At 36.1% G+C, this 16,620-nt stretch overlaps 1 protein-coding gene across 1 annotated transcript in view; it reads right to left on the minus strand.

Moving 5' to 3' along the window:
• Positions 1–933: 933 nt before the first annotated feature.
• The window catches only part of LOC129255414 (cyclin-T-like), a 29,378-nt gene continuing 13,691 nt past the window's right edge, over positions 934–16,620 (minus strand). Inside the window, exons 4-8 of the mRNA XM_064096050.1 lie at positions 16,312–16,357; positions 13,248–13,338; positions 11,273–11,345; positions 5,944–6,020; positions 934–4,659 (exon numbers count right to left, since the gene is read on the minus strand). Of these exons, the coding sequence (XP_063952120.1) occupies positions 2,287–4,659; positions 5,944–6,020; positions 11,273–11,345; positions 13,248–13,338; positions 16,312–16,357 (2,660 nt within the window). The 3' untranslated portion in view covers positions 934–2,286. The remainder of the gene's footprint in view (positions 4,660–5,943; positions 6,021–11,272; positions 11,346–13,247; positions 13,339–16,311; positions 16,358–16,620) is intronic.

Consider the following 16,620-nt stretch of genomic DNA (forward strand, 5'->3'; position numbering starts at 1 on the left):
TTTCTCTCTGATTGGAACAAATAAGATAGTAATTTTAAATCAATAAATCCAACAGCAAATGTAAATGCATATGAAATTTCACCAAATACATGTACATATACACAAGATGCATGAGCACTATAGACAATACAATGTACACAGACATTGTCTCCTTGATGATGCAATAAAAAAATAATAATAATATCAATGAACAATTTCCTTCTCTATCCTTAAGATTGTGTTATTACACATAGCTCCAGGTACGTGTACATAGATATGCACTGGCAAATGTGCATCAACTATGAACAAATCTTTCTTATCAATCCCGGGTATCCCTGCCATGCACTAGTTTCACTATAAACCAACCACTCATTTTCTTATGAAAATGAAAGCAAAACTCAAAGCAAATTTCCATTCTATATCTTCTATATAATTACAATTTCTTGACAGTTTTGTTTTATGATTCATCTGAAATAAAACATAATTTTTGTTAAAGTCATGTACCATACAGCAACAGTAACATAAACTGAATGACAAATGACTGTCTAAAATTTCTCTCTTTTCACAAATTAATTTTCACAACGTAGGCAAATTTTATGCATTCGTCTTTGTTAAGTACCTCAATAAAAATGTCCTTTCTCAACTGCATACGTCTTCAATTTTCATTCTGAGGAATAAAACAACTATGTGTGAAAATGTACATCCCACATTTCACAAAAACATATGCATGAAATTTGATGATATTGCAAAAACTACATAATACAAAGGTCTGTTCAAACATGATTTATTACATAGCTTACTTGTGATGTTCTTAGTATGTAAGCAAATACTAATATTGATTAAAGGAAACCTCACCCCAAGAGAACTATAAGTTATAATCTTGCCCGATCATCTGCAAGTTCCCCATCAATCACTCAACCCTAAACAAGGCATTAAGAAAACAAGAGATTGAGGATAACATGGGCATAGCCACTATGTGGTGTTTTTTTTTTCAAGCAAGGAAGTTGATATAGTTCTTTGGTGTGTGGGGAACTATTTCTGGTGATATGGTATTCATTCACAATATCTTTTACACTCCCCAGCTCCCAATCATACAAAGGGTTGTGATCATAGAGAAAAAATGCATACAGAATACCTTGCTAAATTTTTTTCACCAACACATCTTAATGGTATTATACATAAAAGCTCATATTAAATCTAATTTTCATCACACATGTTTATCATTTGGGGTAAGATTTCCTGTATAAACTGAAGTACAGTACAACATACTTTGCAAAATATCACTTCCTTGTATTAAACCTCTGACAAAGAAGTAAAAGGGCTACTTATTTAAAAAAAAAGACCCCTCCCCCTTAATAAAAACCTTAAAATTATCCACCAATGAGATTCACACTTCTTGATTTTCATGCTCTTTGAAAGTTATTTCTTCAGTAATCTGTACATGTTGAATAAGACTAACATTTCCTGAGAATAATTTAATGTTATTCTTTTTTAAGTGCAACTTTACATATCATACAAAAACATAGCCTCAGAACCAGCTCATATGTTAATACAAAATATCAGTATTCCTTATTTCTTCTTTAGATACCTAATATTTCATATATCTTTTGATAGGTTTATACAAAGAAATGATATGATAAAGATTGTTCATACATGTTACACATGAACTAATTCACCTCTTACAATGTACACAATATAAGGTATGTACATGCTTTATATGATTTTTTTTCTTCATTTTTTGTTCTCTTCGAACATGTTTCTTTTTTCCCCCTTCTCTTTCACAAGTAATTCATGAATTAGAAATAAGATAATCCACCAGAAATGATATAAATCACTTATGATCATTTTTTTTCACGAGTACTGTATACCAAAACATCACAAGACTTTTTGCCAAATCCACTTTTAAAAAACTCTTCACAGGAGGGGGATTGAAACAAAAAAACAAACTGTCCAATTGCATTAAGCAGCACAAAATTCAAAATGAAGAAGATTCAACAACAAAATATTTGAACATCACATTCTGCATTCATTAATTACCCATTGTGAAATTTGTCTTCAGCTTTTCATCACATATTATATGTGTGTGTGTGTGTATTTAGATGCATTCGCTTGATTAGCAGTGTAACCTATGCATATACGGGTGAATGCAGTATGGGGGATTCTTGTAAAAGAGAAGACCTGGTTTGATATTACAGCACCTTTCAGTCATAATCTTTTTATCACCAATCTGTAAAAAATAGATATAAAATAAATGTCCAAGCAAAGTTGGGAGAGAAATTAATATGGCCAGATCCACCAGATTGAATTTTAATGTGGAAGATGGGGTCTTCTTTGGGAAGTAGTAACTGGAGGAGGTGGTGGGGGTCTTTGCTCTCTGGGTCTTCCACTTGGTAAAGGAGGTTGAATATCATACAAAGCAGAAGCATCAATGGTGGAAAACTGCATAGATTGCAAACTAGAACTGGCAGGTAACCTGTATTTGGATTGGGGTGGTGGTGGTGGCGGAGGAGGGACATCTTCATTAGGTAGGGGAGGATTGGATTCTCTTTTCCGTTTGCCATGCTTGGTGACTGGCGAGGCATGACGAGATGAAGTTTTTGAGATACTTGGTGGCATAGGTAGGTCAAGTAAAGATTGATTTTGTAGGTTTGTTGCTGTCTCATACATCTCCACAGTTTTCTTCTTGGATGGGGAGATGGCAGGTGAAGCATCTGAAGCACTAGATGGTCCAGGGCTAACAGAGTGCTTACGGTGTCCATCTTTGCTTCGGGAATGCCTGGATTTGTGTTTATGGTGAGATCTGTGGTGGTGATGATGGTGATGATTGCTATCCCTCTCCTTACCCGTTTCTCGAGGAGAAGAAGTCAATTTGCTCAAGTTCAATTTCAGTGAAACACTGCCTGGAGAATCACAGTTTTCATTTGCTTTCTCAGTATCTTTTCCATGTTCACTACCATTGTTAAAAGAGTTGCCTAAACCTTTAATCTTTAATTTAATTCCCTTTGATGTAGTCAGGACGGTGTGTGTAGAACCGGCTTGATCAAGCCTTTGCTTTTTGGAAGGGGCCATGTCCCCACTGCCTTCACCGTTATCATTTTCCAAACTATGTTTATGAGAAGAACCTGGAGAACGATGACGGTGCTTGTGGGATTTATGCCTTTTTTCATCTTTCTTTGACCGATGTCCTTCTCTTCGTCTTTCCCTATCTTCTCTTTTTCTTTCCCTTTCTTCTCTTCTTTCCTCTTTGCTTTCATGCCGATCATTTCTTTCTTCAAGAATGGCGCCTAAAGGAGAAACCACATCAGCAATGATATCATCACTCTCAGATTCCCCATGTGACTTTTCAACAGGTTTGACAGAAGTTGGTACAGGTGGTACCTGTAATCTATCTTTCAAATCTTCTGGAATCCTTGATTCCTTCTTTACACTTTGGAGAATAGGCACAGGATGAGAAACAACAGGATCTGTAGGATTTGTGGTTTCTTTTTCAATGTCTTTCATGATTTCTGCACTTATCTGATTAAGAAGATCAAGAGTTCCCTGAGTGGCATGCTCTTGTTCTGGTTCTTCTCTCATAATATGCAGAGATTCTTTTGGAGCTTCTGGTTTTCTTTCTTTGACAGCTTTTTCTGGATGCAAAGTGGGATGTTCAGGTCTACTCGTGTGCTCCTTTTGATGCTTTGCCGATTTGACAGCCTGAGCATAGCTTCTTTGCCCGTGCTCTTTTCCTAAGACATCTTTTACCTTGACTGATAACGTCCTTTCAGTTGGTAAACTCGGTGCTTCTTTACTACTTCCTGCAGATGCAGGTATGTGAAGCTCTGATCTCCTATGATCCTTCTGCTTTGCACTTCCGGAATGCTTCGCTGAACCAAGAGATGAGGCAGCAACTTTATCCTGTGGTCTTATCCCAAGGCTTGAAGAAGTCTGGTCATGAACAAGTGGTCGAACAGGATCTCTCCCATGACTTGAAAAAGGCTTTTCAATTCCAGAATTTCTTTCTGTAGATAACCTGTCAGGCCCAGATGGTCCCTTTGTATGCCCTGAATGCATTTTATCATGAGACGGTAAAGTTCTCTTGGACCCTGATAGATGTTTATCCTGGGATGGACGTTTTTCATGATTAGAGGGTATTCTGTCATGACCTGTGTGAGATTTTTCATGTGGAAGGTGAACAGACTCTTTTCCTGAGGATAACTTTTCTAGCCCATAAGGTATTCTTTCTTTTGAACTGATTATGTTTTCGATGTTACTAGGCAAAAGCTTTGGCCCCTGTTTGATGAAATCTTTAGGTAATGCCCTACTACTTCCCACTCCACCTGTATCAGGCTTATCCCCTGCACTAGAACGTTGTTGCTGCTTTGCAAGTATATCTTTTTCTTTACGTTCTCTATCTTTGCTCTTCTTGTACTCTTCAATGGATACTTTTACTTTCTTTTCACTCTTTTGAACAGTGGGTTCAGTCTTTTGAGAGGAAGGTTCTTCACATTTTGAATCTTCACTGTCTGAATACTGGTCAAATCCGCTAGCTGGCTTTGAATCAAATGAGAAATCATAAACTGATGAGCTGGTGGATGCCTTGCTGTCAACTTGGGTGGAACTCCCAGCTTGCTGTGAATTCTCACTACTAGATTGGCCTTCAGATCTTGGTCGTTTAACATCTTTAGCAGAGTTGGCGCTCTGGTAAAAAGAAAAAAACAATTAGCATAGATTTATACTAACAAGTGGAACGCCTCTGGCAGTCTCGCCTGCATTACGCGATTTAATATAGCAGCAGTGCTAACTTTGAAAACTACTATAAAATAATCATTCACAAAAACACCATTCATATAATGACATAATACCACGTTCATTGACCATAGATGGCATTTGAACGGTGACTTAAGACTTGTCAACTACAACCATGTCCACATTTCATTCACTCTATCGATAAACTTTCAAAGTTATGATGGCAATTCAACAATTACCCCAACATGGCCTAAGTTTGTTGACCTTAACTGACCTTTGACCTTGATTTTGTGACCTGAAACTCACAGGGGATGTTCAGTGATACTGGATTACTCTTATATCCCAAGTTTTATGAAATAGATCCATAAACTTCAGAGTTAGGATGGTAATTCAACAAATACCCCCAACACAGCCAAAGTTCATTGACCTTAAATGACCTTTGACCATGGTCATGTGACCTGAAACTCGTACAGGATGTTCAGTGATACTCGATTACTCTTATGTCCAAGTTTTATGAACTAGATCCATAAACCTTCAGAGTTAGGATGGTAATTTAACAAAGACCCCCAACACGGCCAAAGTTCATTGACCTTAAATGACCATTGACCATGGTCATGTGACCTGAAACTCGCACAGGATATTCAGTGGTACTTGATTAACCTAATGTCCAAGTTTCATGAACTAGATCCATAAATTTTCAAAGTTATGAAGGTAATTCAACAAATACCCCCAACTTGGCCAAAGTTCATTGACCCTAAATGACCTTTTACCTTGGTCATGTGACCTGAAACTCAGAAAGGATGTTCACTAATACTTGATTAACCTTATGTCCAAGTTTCATGAATCAGATCCATAAACGTTCAAAGTTATGATGGTAATTCAACAGAAACCCCCAACTTGGCCAAAGTTCATTGACCCTAAATGACCTTTGACCTTGGTCATGTCACTTGAAACTCCGGCAAGATGTTTAGTAATACTTCATTAACCTTATGTCCAAGTTTCATGAACTAGGTCCATATATTCTCTAAGTTATGATGACATTTCAAAAACTTGACCTTAGGTTAAGATTTTGATGTTGCTTCCCCCAACATGGTCTAAATTCATTGACCCCAAATGACCTTTGACCTTGGTCATGTGACGTGAAACTCAGGCAGGATGTTCAGTAATACTTGATTAACCTTGGGATAAACTTGGGATAATATAAAAATAACAAGAATAACAAAAAAGTTTACATACCTTGTTGTATCCCATTATTCTCTTCTTTAGGCGAGCAGGACAGCGGTCAATGATGTTCAGAAACTCTCTTGTCAAGTCTGTAGCATGAAAAGTGTGAAATATGTAATCAATTACCAAATGCATGAAATCATAGAAAACAAAGCAGAAAAATTAGATGCTAGGGCCATACAGTATTTATTTTCCCATTAATATCATCACCATCTACCATAGCTGGTCCAAGTCCATTAATATCATCACCATCTACCATAGCCGGTCCAAGTCCATTAATATCATCACCATCTACCATAGCCGGTCCAAGTCCATGTTAAGAGGAGGGTTGGGTGGGTGTAAGGCTAGCTACCCTACCCCTACATGCTACTACAGAAACCAACACAGCTGAAACAATGTTTTGGGTATGCATATAGAGCCACTGTTTAAACAACAGACGATGAAAGCCGAGAGGAAGATGTTACTCCGAGAACATCTATCATGTCACCCAAACACAAAACAAGAATTGCTTGTTAAAATGTAAGGACAATGCATGAGTGTGGAAAACAAGCCAAGTTCCTAAAAGGGACATGGAGAACTATCAAACAGAAAATGAAACCAATAAACCAAACCTGGAATGGGCTGGGAATACTTGCCCAGAATAGAAGAAACTGGCATTCAGCTATAGAGGCCTTATACATTGCCAGGTGTGAAGTCAGAAGAGGATTACGTTAAGATCATCATCATGGATCATCACCATCACCACCATCATCATCATCATCATCATGAATCATCATCATCATCATCATCATGGATCATCATGGATCATGGATCATCATCATCATCATAATCATCATGGATCATCACCATCACCACCATCACCATCATCATTGTCATCATCATCATCATCATCATCATATGGATCATCATCATCATCATCATCATGGATCATCACCATCATATCATCATCATCATCATCATGGATCAGCATCATCATCATCATCATCATTGAGTTACTGAGTCTTATTTATACAGAGTAGCACCATCAGTCACATCATTCTCTCACGGGGCCCTAAAGGCCTATTACAAGTAAATACACAAAGAAATAGAAATAATATAAAATAAATAATTACTTTGATATTCCAGAGCATAAACGTGGCTTTGTCGGTACTGTTTCGAATCAGACCTAGTTTTAATAATACAAATTCAGCACTTTTGCTGACAAAAGCACATATGCCAATAACCAGCATCAAATATTCCTTATCGATTTTTGTCTAACTGCCTTTCCATACCTTCTTTTAGTTTGCACTGCTGTAATTATGTAGGTACTTAACAACAACATGCCTAGAAATATAGGTGAAATGGAAAATCTGGAGTTGCCTACAAGTCTTCTCTTGCATAATTGGAAAAAAATTTCAGTACCAAAGTATAAACAATTCTCTTTCCAAAATCCTGCACTTGGTTTATGCCATGCTTGCACTATTTTTCACAATGACAAGCTTGTCACTGTTAAAAACTCACCTATACCCAATAAAGGAAAATTAATAGGTGGTGTCGAAAATCTGTTTATCTGATGGTCAAGTGGATCAGGGTGGCCCTAGCCATGAACCCATATTTGTGGTCTAGTGGTTAAGGCACCAGCGTTCAAAGATGGAAGACCGGGTTCAATTCCCGGCAGAGGCACTTTTTCGGCATCACCAATTTTTCCAAAGGGCTGATAGCACTAGGGAACCTTGATTTAAGCTACGCCTACCATTGTTCTCTTCATTCATTTCTTCCACAATATATATATATATATATATATATATACATATGTGTATATATATATATTTATTCATATATATATATATACATATAACTTTATATATATAACACATCATCAAAAGTAAGTTCCCTCCTAAAGAACCCCATCAAATCTGCCAGTGTAACAAATTATTCAAGTTGAAACCAAGCATGGGATATTGCTAGGATCGTTAGGAATCAGATTCTCGAAAATAAGAGATATCCATGACTTAATGCCTGAATGAGCACAACACAAACAGAAAATTACACACTTTCAAAAACAGCAAAATCTGTGCTTTATTGACTGCTCTTTATCAGACAGTATACTGACAGTTTAATAATATGAGTAGCCACCACGTCTGTCAATGACTTCTTGGCAACGCTGCCTCATGGTGTTCATGAGTCTTGTGGCTCTTTGCTGGAGGATGGCATTCCATTCTTCTTCCAACATCTGGGCAGCTTTCTGATGGCATTGGGGCTGACACCCATTCTTCGAGCCAACCCTTTAACAGTTTAACAGAGGTTCCAGTCTCCAACAAGCCAATTGCAATTGCCCTCTCCTGATCAGATAACTTGGGCATGGTCACTTAGTGCAATGAAAGTGTTGTGTTTGGTGTAAAAGACTGTATGTTGGTCAGAAATTTTATTGGTTGTATATGTCTACATTTCATTGCTGTTACCACATAATATGTGTTGAATTATTCATAATTTTAGGAATACCTCCTAATTGAACATCCCATGAATGGAATCCTGACTAAGCATGACTTTGAAAGAAAAGGGATGTGACAAGATGGCACAAGGTGCAAGCTTGGCAATGCTTTTAAACTGCATTTCACTTCATGCTTGATCACATTGAAAATGAACTGAAATTAATTTAAATCACTCTTACGAATCTGAAAATTACTCATATTGTCTTTAATTTGTGATTCGTAAGCCGTGAAAGCAAGCATTACTAGTCGCATTTCATAAGTTGGGTATGCAAAAAGGGTGGCGGATGAACAATTTTCCCACACAGTGCAATGGATAATATACAAATATTCAATGTTGATGAGTGCGATCGTTCCGAATATTGCATGAGTGTGCAAGTTGAAACAGTCTATTCAACGACGCAAAGCGGAGTTGAATAGACTGTTTCAACTTGCAACGAATGTAATATTCGGAACGTCGCACGAATACAACATTGAATATTTGTTTTATACAACACCGATAGCTACTTTAGACTAGATCTATAGGTGTAGTCTATGACTAACGCACGTTAGGTCTTATTTTGCTTATAATGTTGTCTTTTGAGCGTCAGTAGATTTACTCCAGTAATCCCAGGAGAGTCAAGTATTTTCAACATAGATCCATGAAGTCCAATTTGTGAACGAATTCCATAAAACCCAGAAGGAAATCCAGAAGGTACGCAGCCGTACCCTGGGAATAATTTGCTTAGTAACGTACGTACGCGCATTGTGTTCAGCTTAGCAACGTGTATGTGCAGTGCTACGTACATCGGTCAGAGATACGAAAACGTGATTACGTATGCGCGTATTCACTTAACGTGTACGGGGCATGACCATGGGTTCAGTGTGCCCAGGGTTCTTGCAGTGCTGGCTCATTTACTTCAGCGTGCTACAGTCGACTATAGCACGAGCGTGCAATAGTCGACTATAGCACGGCTAGCATATCTTAGCGTGCTATAGCTGATTCCTCTGAATGTCACGTGACACGCTTTCATCCAATCAGCTGTCAAGGATCTATCCATGTGTTGTATAAATTGTTGCTACATCACAGCATCTTGACCAAATTTATTGAGTAAGATCTCATTTTAAAGCTAGAACTATAGGCTAAATATATTACTATTTTCAATACAATATCAGGAAACATAAACTAAAGCACATTAAGTTTGAAGTAACAGGGGTGGTGGGGCCAGTGGATGCGGTGAATGATAGAATGTCAATTAAACTTAATTAACAACTTAATATAATATGTAATATGACTGTCAGCCTCATATTTCTAGGCAGTTTAAAAGCAGGGATTAACTAAATGTTACAAAGATTTGACAATTTTGAAAATATGCAGGAATGAAATACATGTGTATCTGAGCTCTGATCTGCAACCTAATCAATTAGTAAACTGGAGAAATTTGGTTAATTATCTATTTTGTAATCTTAATTTTTAGTACAAATGTTGTGTATCATTGCAACAAATATTTCTACCCATGATGCAGTCATTTTGCCAAACATACTAACAGTGACAGGCATTTTGGGGGCAAAAATGTGAAATTAAATCCAATGTTACATTAACTTTTGACACCATTTTATGTGCAGCAGGTCCAATTTGAGAAAAACACATTTCAAAATTCATATTTACATTGACGTCTACGTAATAATTAGCCGTTAATTAGTCATTTGAAGGAAAACTTAAAGGTATTTGAGACTTGAAAACTTTTTCATTTACAGAATGGTAATACCTATAACATATATATAAAAAAAAATTGACCATTTTTATCCTGTTCGCGAAATTGGACCACCTTATGACATGCGACCGTACTGTAATTTTCACAAAACAAATCATTGTTGCTGTTTTTTTTAAAGTGTCATTTTTTTGTTCATGTTGTGCTCATTAAGTCACGGATGTCGCTAATTTTCGAAAAACCACTTTCTAACCCTAGCTATATCCCATGCTTGGTTTCAACTTGACTGATTTGTTATACTGGACGATTTGATGGGGTTCTTTAGGGGGGAACTTACTTTTGATGTTGTGTTTATATATATATATATACATATTACATATATATATATATAGTTTTATGACACTATCACTTGATTTTATGATACAAGTATAACCCATTTGGCCTGAAACCTGACTGCCATGATTAATGTGAACACAGTGAAAACAAAGCATTGCCCATGACATTGCGCCATATAACAAATATATGCCGCACAAGTATTAGAATGGAGTCCTTTAAAAAATTCTTCTTGACTATGGACCTTACTGTAAAATGGATCCAAGTTTAGCTTTAAACCTTTTGGCCCAAATTCACAAAGGTGGTTTTGAAAACCCACGGTTGAGTCCATGGTTTATGCAGATTTCCTGTATAATTATGCTTAATTTAGCACGTATCGGGCGCTTGTGTAAAAAATGTCCAATGCTGATGCGCGCTTTTGTCACAGTGCGCCAAATTGATGCCTGTTAACCATGGTTAGATACGCTATTTTATTCAGGAGTCCACTGTTTGAAGAGTGGACTCATTATTCAAAAACAGTAGACTCATGAATAAAATAGCGTGGATAAGCACGGCAACAGGCATCAATTTGGCGCACTCTAGACAAAAGCGTGCATCAGCATTGGACATTTTTTTTAATATATGCAGTAAAATAAGCGTAATTTATACAGGAAATCTGCAGACCATAGACTCAACCGTGGATTTTCAAAACCACCTTTGTGAATTCTGGCCTTTGTGTCTAATCTGCTAGTTAACATTCATGGTATGTGTGAATCACTTAAATCTGTCTGGAGTAATGTTTGATTAAAAGTTGGTCCAAGTGTTAGAATAGAGAAAGAAATAGAGAAAAAAGAGAAAGACATAACTTACCATCAAGGTGGGCCTCTGTAACAGATGGGTCAACATACTCCCACCAGCCTTTCCCATCATTGGACTTGGGAATCTACAATGTACAATTGAATACATCATTTTCAAAATAACATTAGAGGGGCCTGGTCAATCCCGATCCATTGCATTACCTCCATTCAACTGTCATACAACTTCAGTTAAATGTCAAGTCCACCCCCCCCCCCCCAAAAAAAAAAAGCTGATTTGAATCAATATAGGAAAATCAAACAAGCATAACACTGAAAATTTCATCAAAATCGGATGTTAGATAGTAGTTGGTACGTTTTCAGTTTCGCTTTTTTGCACGAAACGGTTATATGCAAAACTCTGTGATATGCAAATGACAGTTACTATTTCTTTCATTTTGTTATTGTTTTAATAAAACATTTTTCACAGATTTGACAATAAGTACCCTCTTGATGAACCACAATATGTAACAATATGCAATCCACATGTTCAGGGGGGAATAAAACCTTGTTTCAAATGAAAATGACAAAATAAAATCATTTCATATTTCATATAAAAAAATACAAAAGAAATGATGAGTGGGTGATGTCATACATCCCCTCATCAGCATACCGACCAGGATGTGCAAATAACTGTTTTGTGAATTCAAGCGAAACTTTAAAATGTCATAACTTTCTTATTTGATTTTATATCAGAATTTGATGAAATTTTCACTTTCAGTTTTATGCTTGTTAGATTTTTCTATTTTTAATTCAAATCATCTTTTAATTGGGTTCAACTTCCCCTTTAAAGGAAAATATAACCTTTGGAACAAGATAGCTTGTGTGAAAACAGAAAAAATCAAATAAACAGATCAATGAAAGTTTGAAAAAATCTGACACATAATGAGAAAGTTATGAGCATTTGAATATTGCGATCACTAAATACTATGGAGATCCTCCTATTGGCAATGCAACAAAGATGTGTGATGTCACTTGTGAACAACTCTCCCAGTACTTTTGTATATATATTTCACTTAAAATGTATTCTTTCTATAGGAGGGCATGTAATACAAATTTTCAAAGAATACATTATGGATAAAGAGTTTGTATCACCATAAGGAAGAGCAAAAAGAGACATTTTGGGGGGTATTTTAGTCCACCAAAGGGAAAGTTGTTCACATGAAATCTCAAGTTGAATCTCAAATCTCGGTCGAAATCTCAAGGGGGAAGGGGCCTGCTAGCCCCCCGGCCATATCTCCCAAAATACCCTAGCCTAGATAGGGTTCAACTGGGTAAAAAAAAGGAACATCTGAAAATGGAACAAAATCCTATTCATTGGAGGTGTAATAGTGTATATGTTGCTTGATAGTGAGCAAGTAATCATTAGTGAAGGTGATGGTTACCACGAAACTATCAATTTCGAGGTAAGCTGGATATAGCGATCTTTCGGAAGCGAAGCTGAGGAAAGATATAAAGTACAACCAGCTTGCTGAGGAAGTGATAGTTTGCCTCATCACATGAAATGAAGAGGAGATTATATATGCTTTTGAATCTATATTCCACATCGATAAATACTATAAACAGAGAAACTGATATTTATGTCTCTACAAGAAGGAAGTTTCATTTATAAAAAATAAAGGTTTCCATTAAAAGAAAAAATTCAGTCAAGTCGATGTGCTTGTTTTAATGCTAGCTCATAGGTAAACTGATCGCAAACATCTAGATCTTGCTCCAGCAAGATAATTGTGACATCATAATTTTACCATCACAACAAAACAATCAAAGGGCAATACACTTTTATTTTGCGTAAAGTTGTACTGCTAGCGCGTTTGTACAGTGCGTGCGTGCATCTTTATGACCCTATGGGCTGAAGTGATCAGCAAAACACAAAAGTTCCATCACTGTGAGTGATGATTGATGGGGAAACTACCCTTTATAACATGATTGGTTTTGACCAATCCTATAGCAAGATTCTTAGTATGCGGCATATAATAAATATGAACAATTACCGTCCACTGAGTCCATTTACAGGCTAGGTGAATGCAAACACAGGCTACAACAGTTGGCTTGTACTTCAGGCAGAATGTGGTCAGGTGAAGGCTGTACATCAAGGACAAAATACATTTCATAAGGTTGTGATAAAATCACCACATATGGCATGTTATATTTCTTTTCCAATGAGAGCACTTTGGTGTGAAGCATGAAAAGGAAATTGCAAATTCCCTATGTCTTCACTTAAAAGTTCAGTTGAATTGTTAATACATTTTACTACTCCTTTTTTTTTGGGGGGGGAGACAAGAGTCATTCATTGTTAAGTCAATTAATTTTGATTAGAATTCTTGGAGGATGTCACTGTAAAATGCTGACTTCATTTTAATGCAATGAACAAATTTTGTAATAAAAGGACAAAGAACGTTTCAAGGTCTGTGTCAAGAAAAAAAGGAATGCGCATTGACAGTTCTATATTTGCCTGGAAAAAAAAAACTCTGTTTGTATATATCATGACATATACAATAATTTGAATTGACCCGTCTTTTTGTCCTTTTTTTTTAAACCCTAACCTCAAGATATCTTGGTCTCCAATCTCGCGCATTGCAAAAAATTGAAAATGGTATTATGTGATATATATTGGCTGTAGTGGTAAAACTTCTGAAATAGTAAAAGAAAAGTTCCCAGAATGCTAGTTTTTGGTGTAAATAATAACGATTCTTTGTAGCATCCCTACATAAATAAGAGCAATTTTAGGTCTGGCATGCAGTTTACAAAACGTTGCATAATTTCAGAACCACGTATCTGGGAGTTGCAAATTTGGTCTCATAAGATATGCAAGACCTTAAAGTAAAAAAATATCAGCAGTGTGGTAAAAAACTTTGACAAGCCTGAATGGTTGAAGAAAATCTTGAAGGGGTAGGGTCATTAAGCCCTCCCCCGCCGTTATAGGAATAATTAATTCAAAATTTTCCTGAAATTTAACAAATCATTTAATAACGAGGAACCATAAAAACTAGATTTGTTCTAAACTGCACACATTCAAAATTACGCATCTGTAATTGTCAGATAAAAGAATACAATGAATATTGCATAATTTTCAAATAATGATTTCTGACCGAAAACCCGAACTTTAAATCGATCATTTTCACTCACATACAAACCTAGTATGAAATTGAACTCTCAAATGGTTTTCAAGTTAACGTAAGAACAAAATGATACAATGTATGTAACGATCACTGTGACTTTGAACTCACGACCTCAAAATCTAATGAAATCATCATCATTCCTATATACATACATACATATATGAGCCAAGTTTGAAGTTAATACCTCAAACAGTTCTCCATTTATCATGAGAACAAGATATTCCAATGTTCAGGTGACTCTGCCTGAGTATAATTTCTTGGGACTACACAGATCTGTTTGACTTTGAAAATGTAATAAGACATTTTGCATATTCTTGTCTCAAATAATGCTTCGTGTTAGATGATTATTTTGACTTAGTTGAGGAAAACTTAGGCAGAATCTACTGTATATAATGACCAATTTTTCCTTTTATCTCATGACCCAACAAATTAATCAGATCATCACTCCTGTATTGAGTAAACTTGGACCCACTTTGAAGTTTATCAGTGAAATGGTTCTTTTGTAACAACTAAAACAAGGTGACAGGACAAATGACCCAAATAAATAATGCCTACAGCAAACACCTACGGTTGACAGCGTGGGCGGAGGCATAAATATAGTACAAGCGCATAGATGGAGAAGGGGGGGGGGGTGGAATTATGGGATTGAAATTTGCTGTTAAATAGACCAATCTGAACGAGGTTACAAGTTGGAAATACGAGATTGAAATTCCCTGTTAAATCTGAACGAGGTTTACAAGTTAAAATATCACATAACCTACGCAGTATGTAAAATGACAAACTTTGCAATTTCAATATAAGTTTTTATCGCTATGGGAATGATAAATAACAAAAAATGCAGTTTACCATTTCTTCTCATAATTACCTATGTTCTAACATTACTCATCTTTCTCACATCAATTCAAGGAAACTAATTCATCCTTTTAATTTCCCTCTTAAATGGCTTACTATTACACCTGAAGGCCTTTAATATTTTTCCTCCTATTTTAAATCACTATCTGAGAAACATATCATAATATGGGAAAATTCATTACTTCAACTGGGTGATAAACTACATTTAAGAATGTTTCTAAAATGATGAAAGAAGATTTTCATGATTTTAACTCCATTAGTCGATGAATGTATTTACAGCAGGCACCTGGAAACAAAGGCTACAATGCAGAAAAAAAGGAAAGATGTCAATTAGTCAATGAGTATTCTTACTATATGCATTCACGGGTAAATTATCATTTGAACTTATTCAACCTGTCTCTCTTTTCCCTCTATTTTTTCGTTCTTTTCAGCAATCTTATATTTTCTAATCCAAAGTGCTCTCAATGGAAATGAACATACAGTCAGCATCAAAATTATTCATTTACCTTGGTAAATTGAAATATCTTTTTATTTTCTGTCTGTACTTCAATATCAAAAGTTGCTTAATTTAGATGTAATATCTAATATTTTAAAACATGTATGTAAATTGTTGTTTTTTCTTAAAGAAAATTGGCTAAATTACTAAATTTTCAAAATTGAATAAATGTCAAAATGAGGAAGGACATGAATAATTTGTTGCCGACTGTATTCACTCAGTAATATCTTACACAACATACAATTTATAAAAGTTCAGATCAATCCTGACTCAAAGATAAATTCAACATTAACATACCTGGCATGGAGGATACTGACTTCAAATGTGACATATATATTTTTTAAATAATCCTACTCTTATTTTTATTTCAAAATGAGAGTATTCAACCTTTGATTATTGGTTTTGTAAGCTGACTTCATGTATTAAAACAGTACAGTGCAAATGCTGAATTTTGCTATGAGTCAAGTTTCAACTATTGGAAATAAATTTAATACTGCATTTCTTCTTCAACATTAATTTCTTTTTTTATACAAACACATGTTACTTTCACTATTTTACTGACAATCAGAGGCAATTAGGGCAGCCAACCTGTTGGTCGCTAAGAAATAGGAGCTCTGGGACAGGTCCTTGCTGGCTACTCCGTCATTGGTAAATGGGTGAGCAGAGGGTCGATGGATGGGAGGGTGCCAACACCAAGACCAGCGTCCACACGCAATGCCCGACCCAAGGAGGAGCAGAGACGGTGCAGACGGAGAGACAGGTGTAGAAACACATCACCCATGAGACGGGGGGACAGACAGGGAAACACGAGACAATTAGAAAAATGAATATTGACTGTTCAACTATTGCTGAAAGTAACAAGAATGTGACCTGAATCAATCAGTACAGAAAGCTTGA

The sequence above is a fragment of the Lytechinus pictus genome, chromosome 3, assembly GCF_037042905.1.
Source record: "Lytechinus pictus isolate F3 Inbred chromosome 3, Lp3.0, whole genome shotgun sequence".
Classification (NCBI taxonomy): Eukaryota; Metazoa; Echinodermata; class Echinoidea; order Temnopleuroida; family Toxopneustidae; genus Lytechinus; species Lytechinus pictus.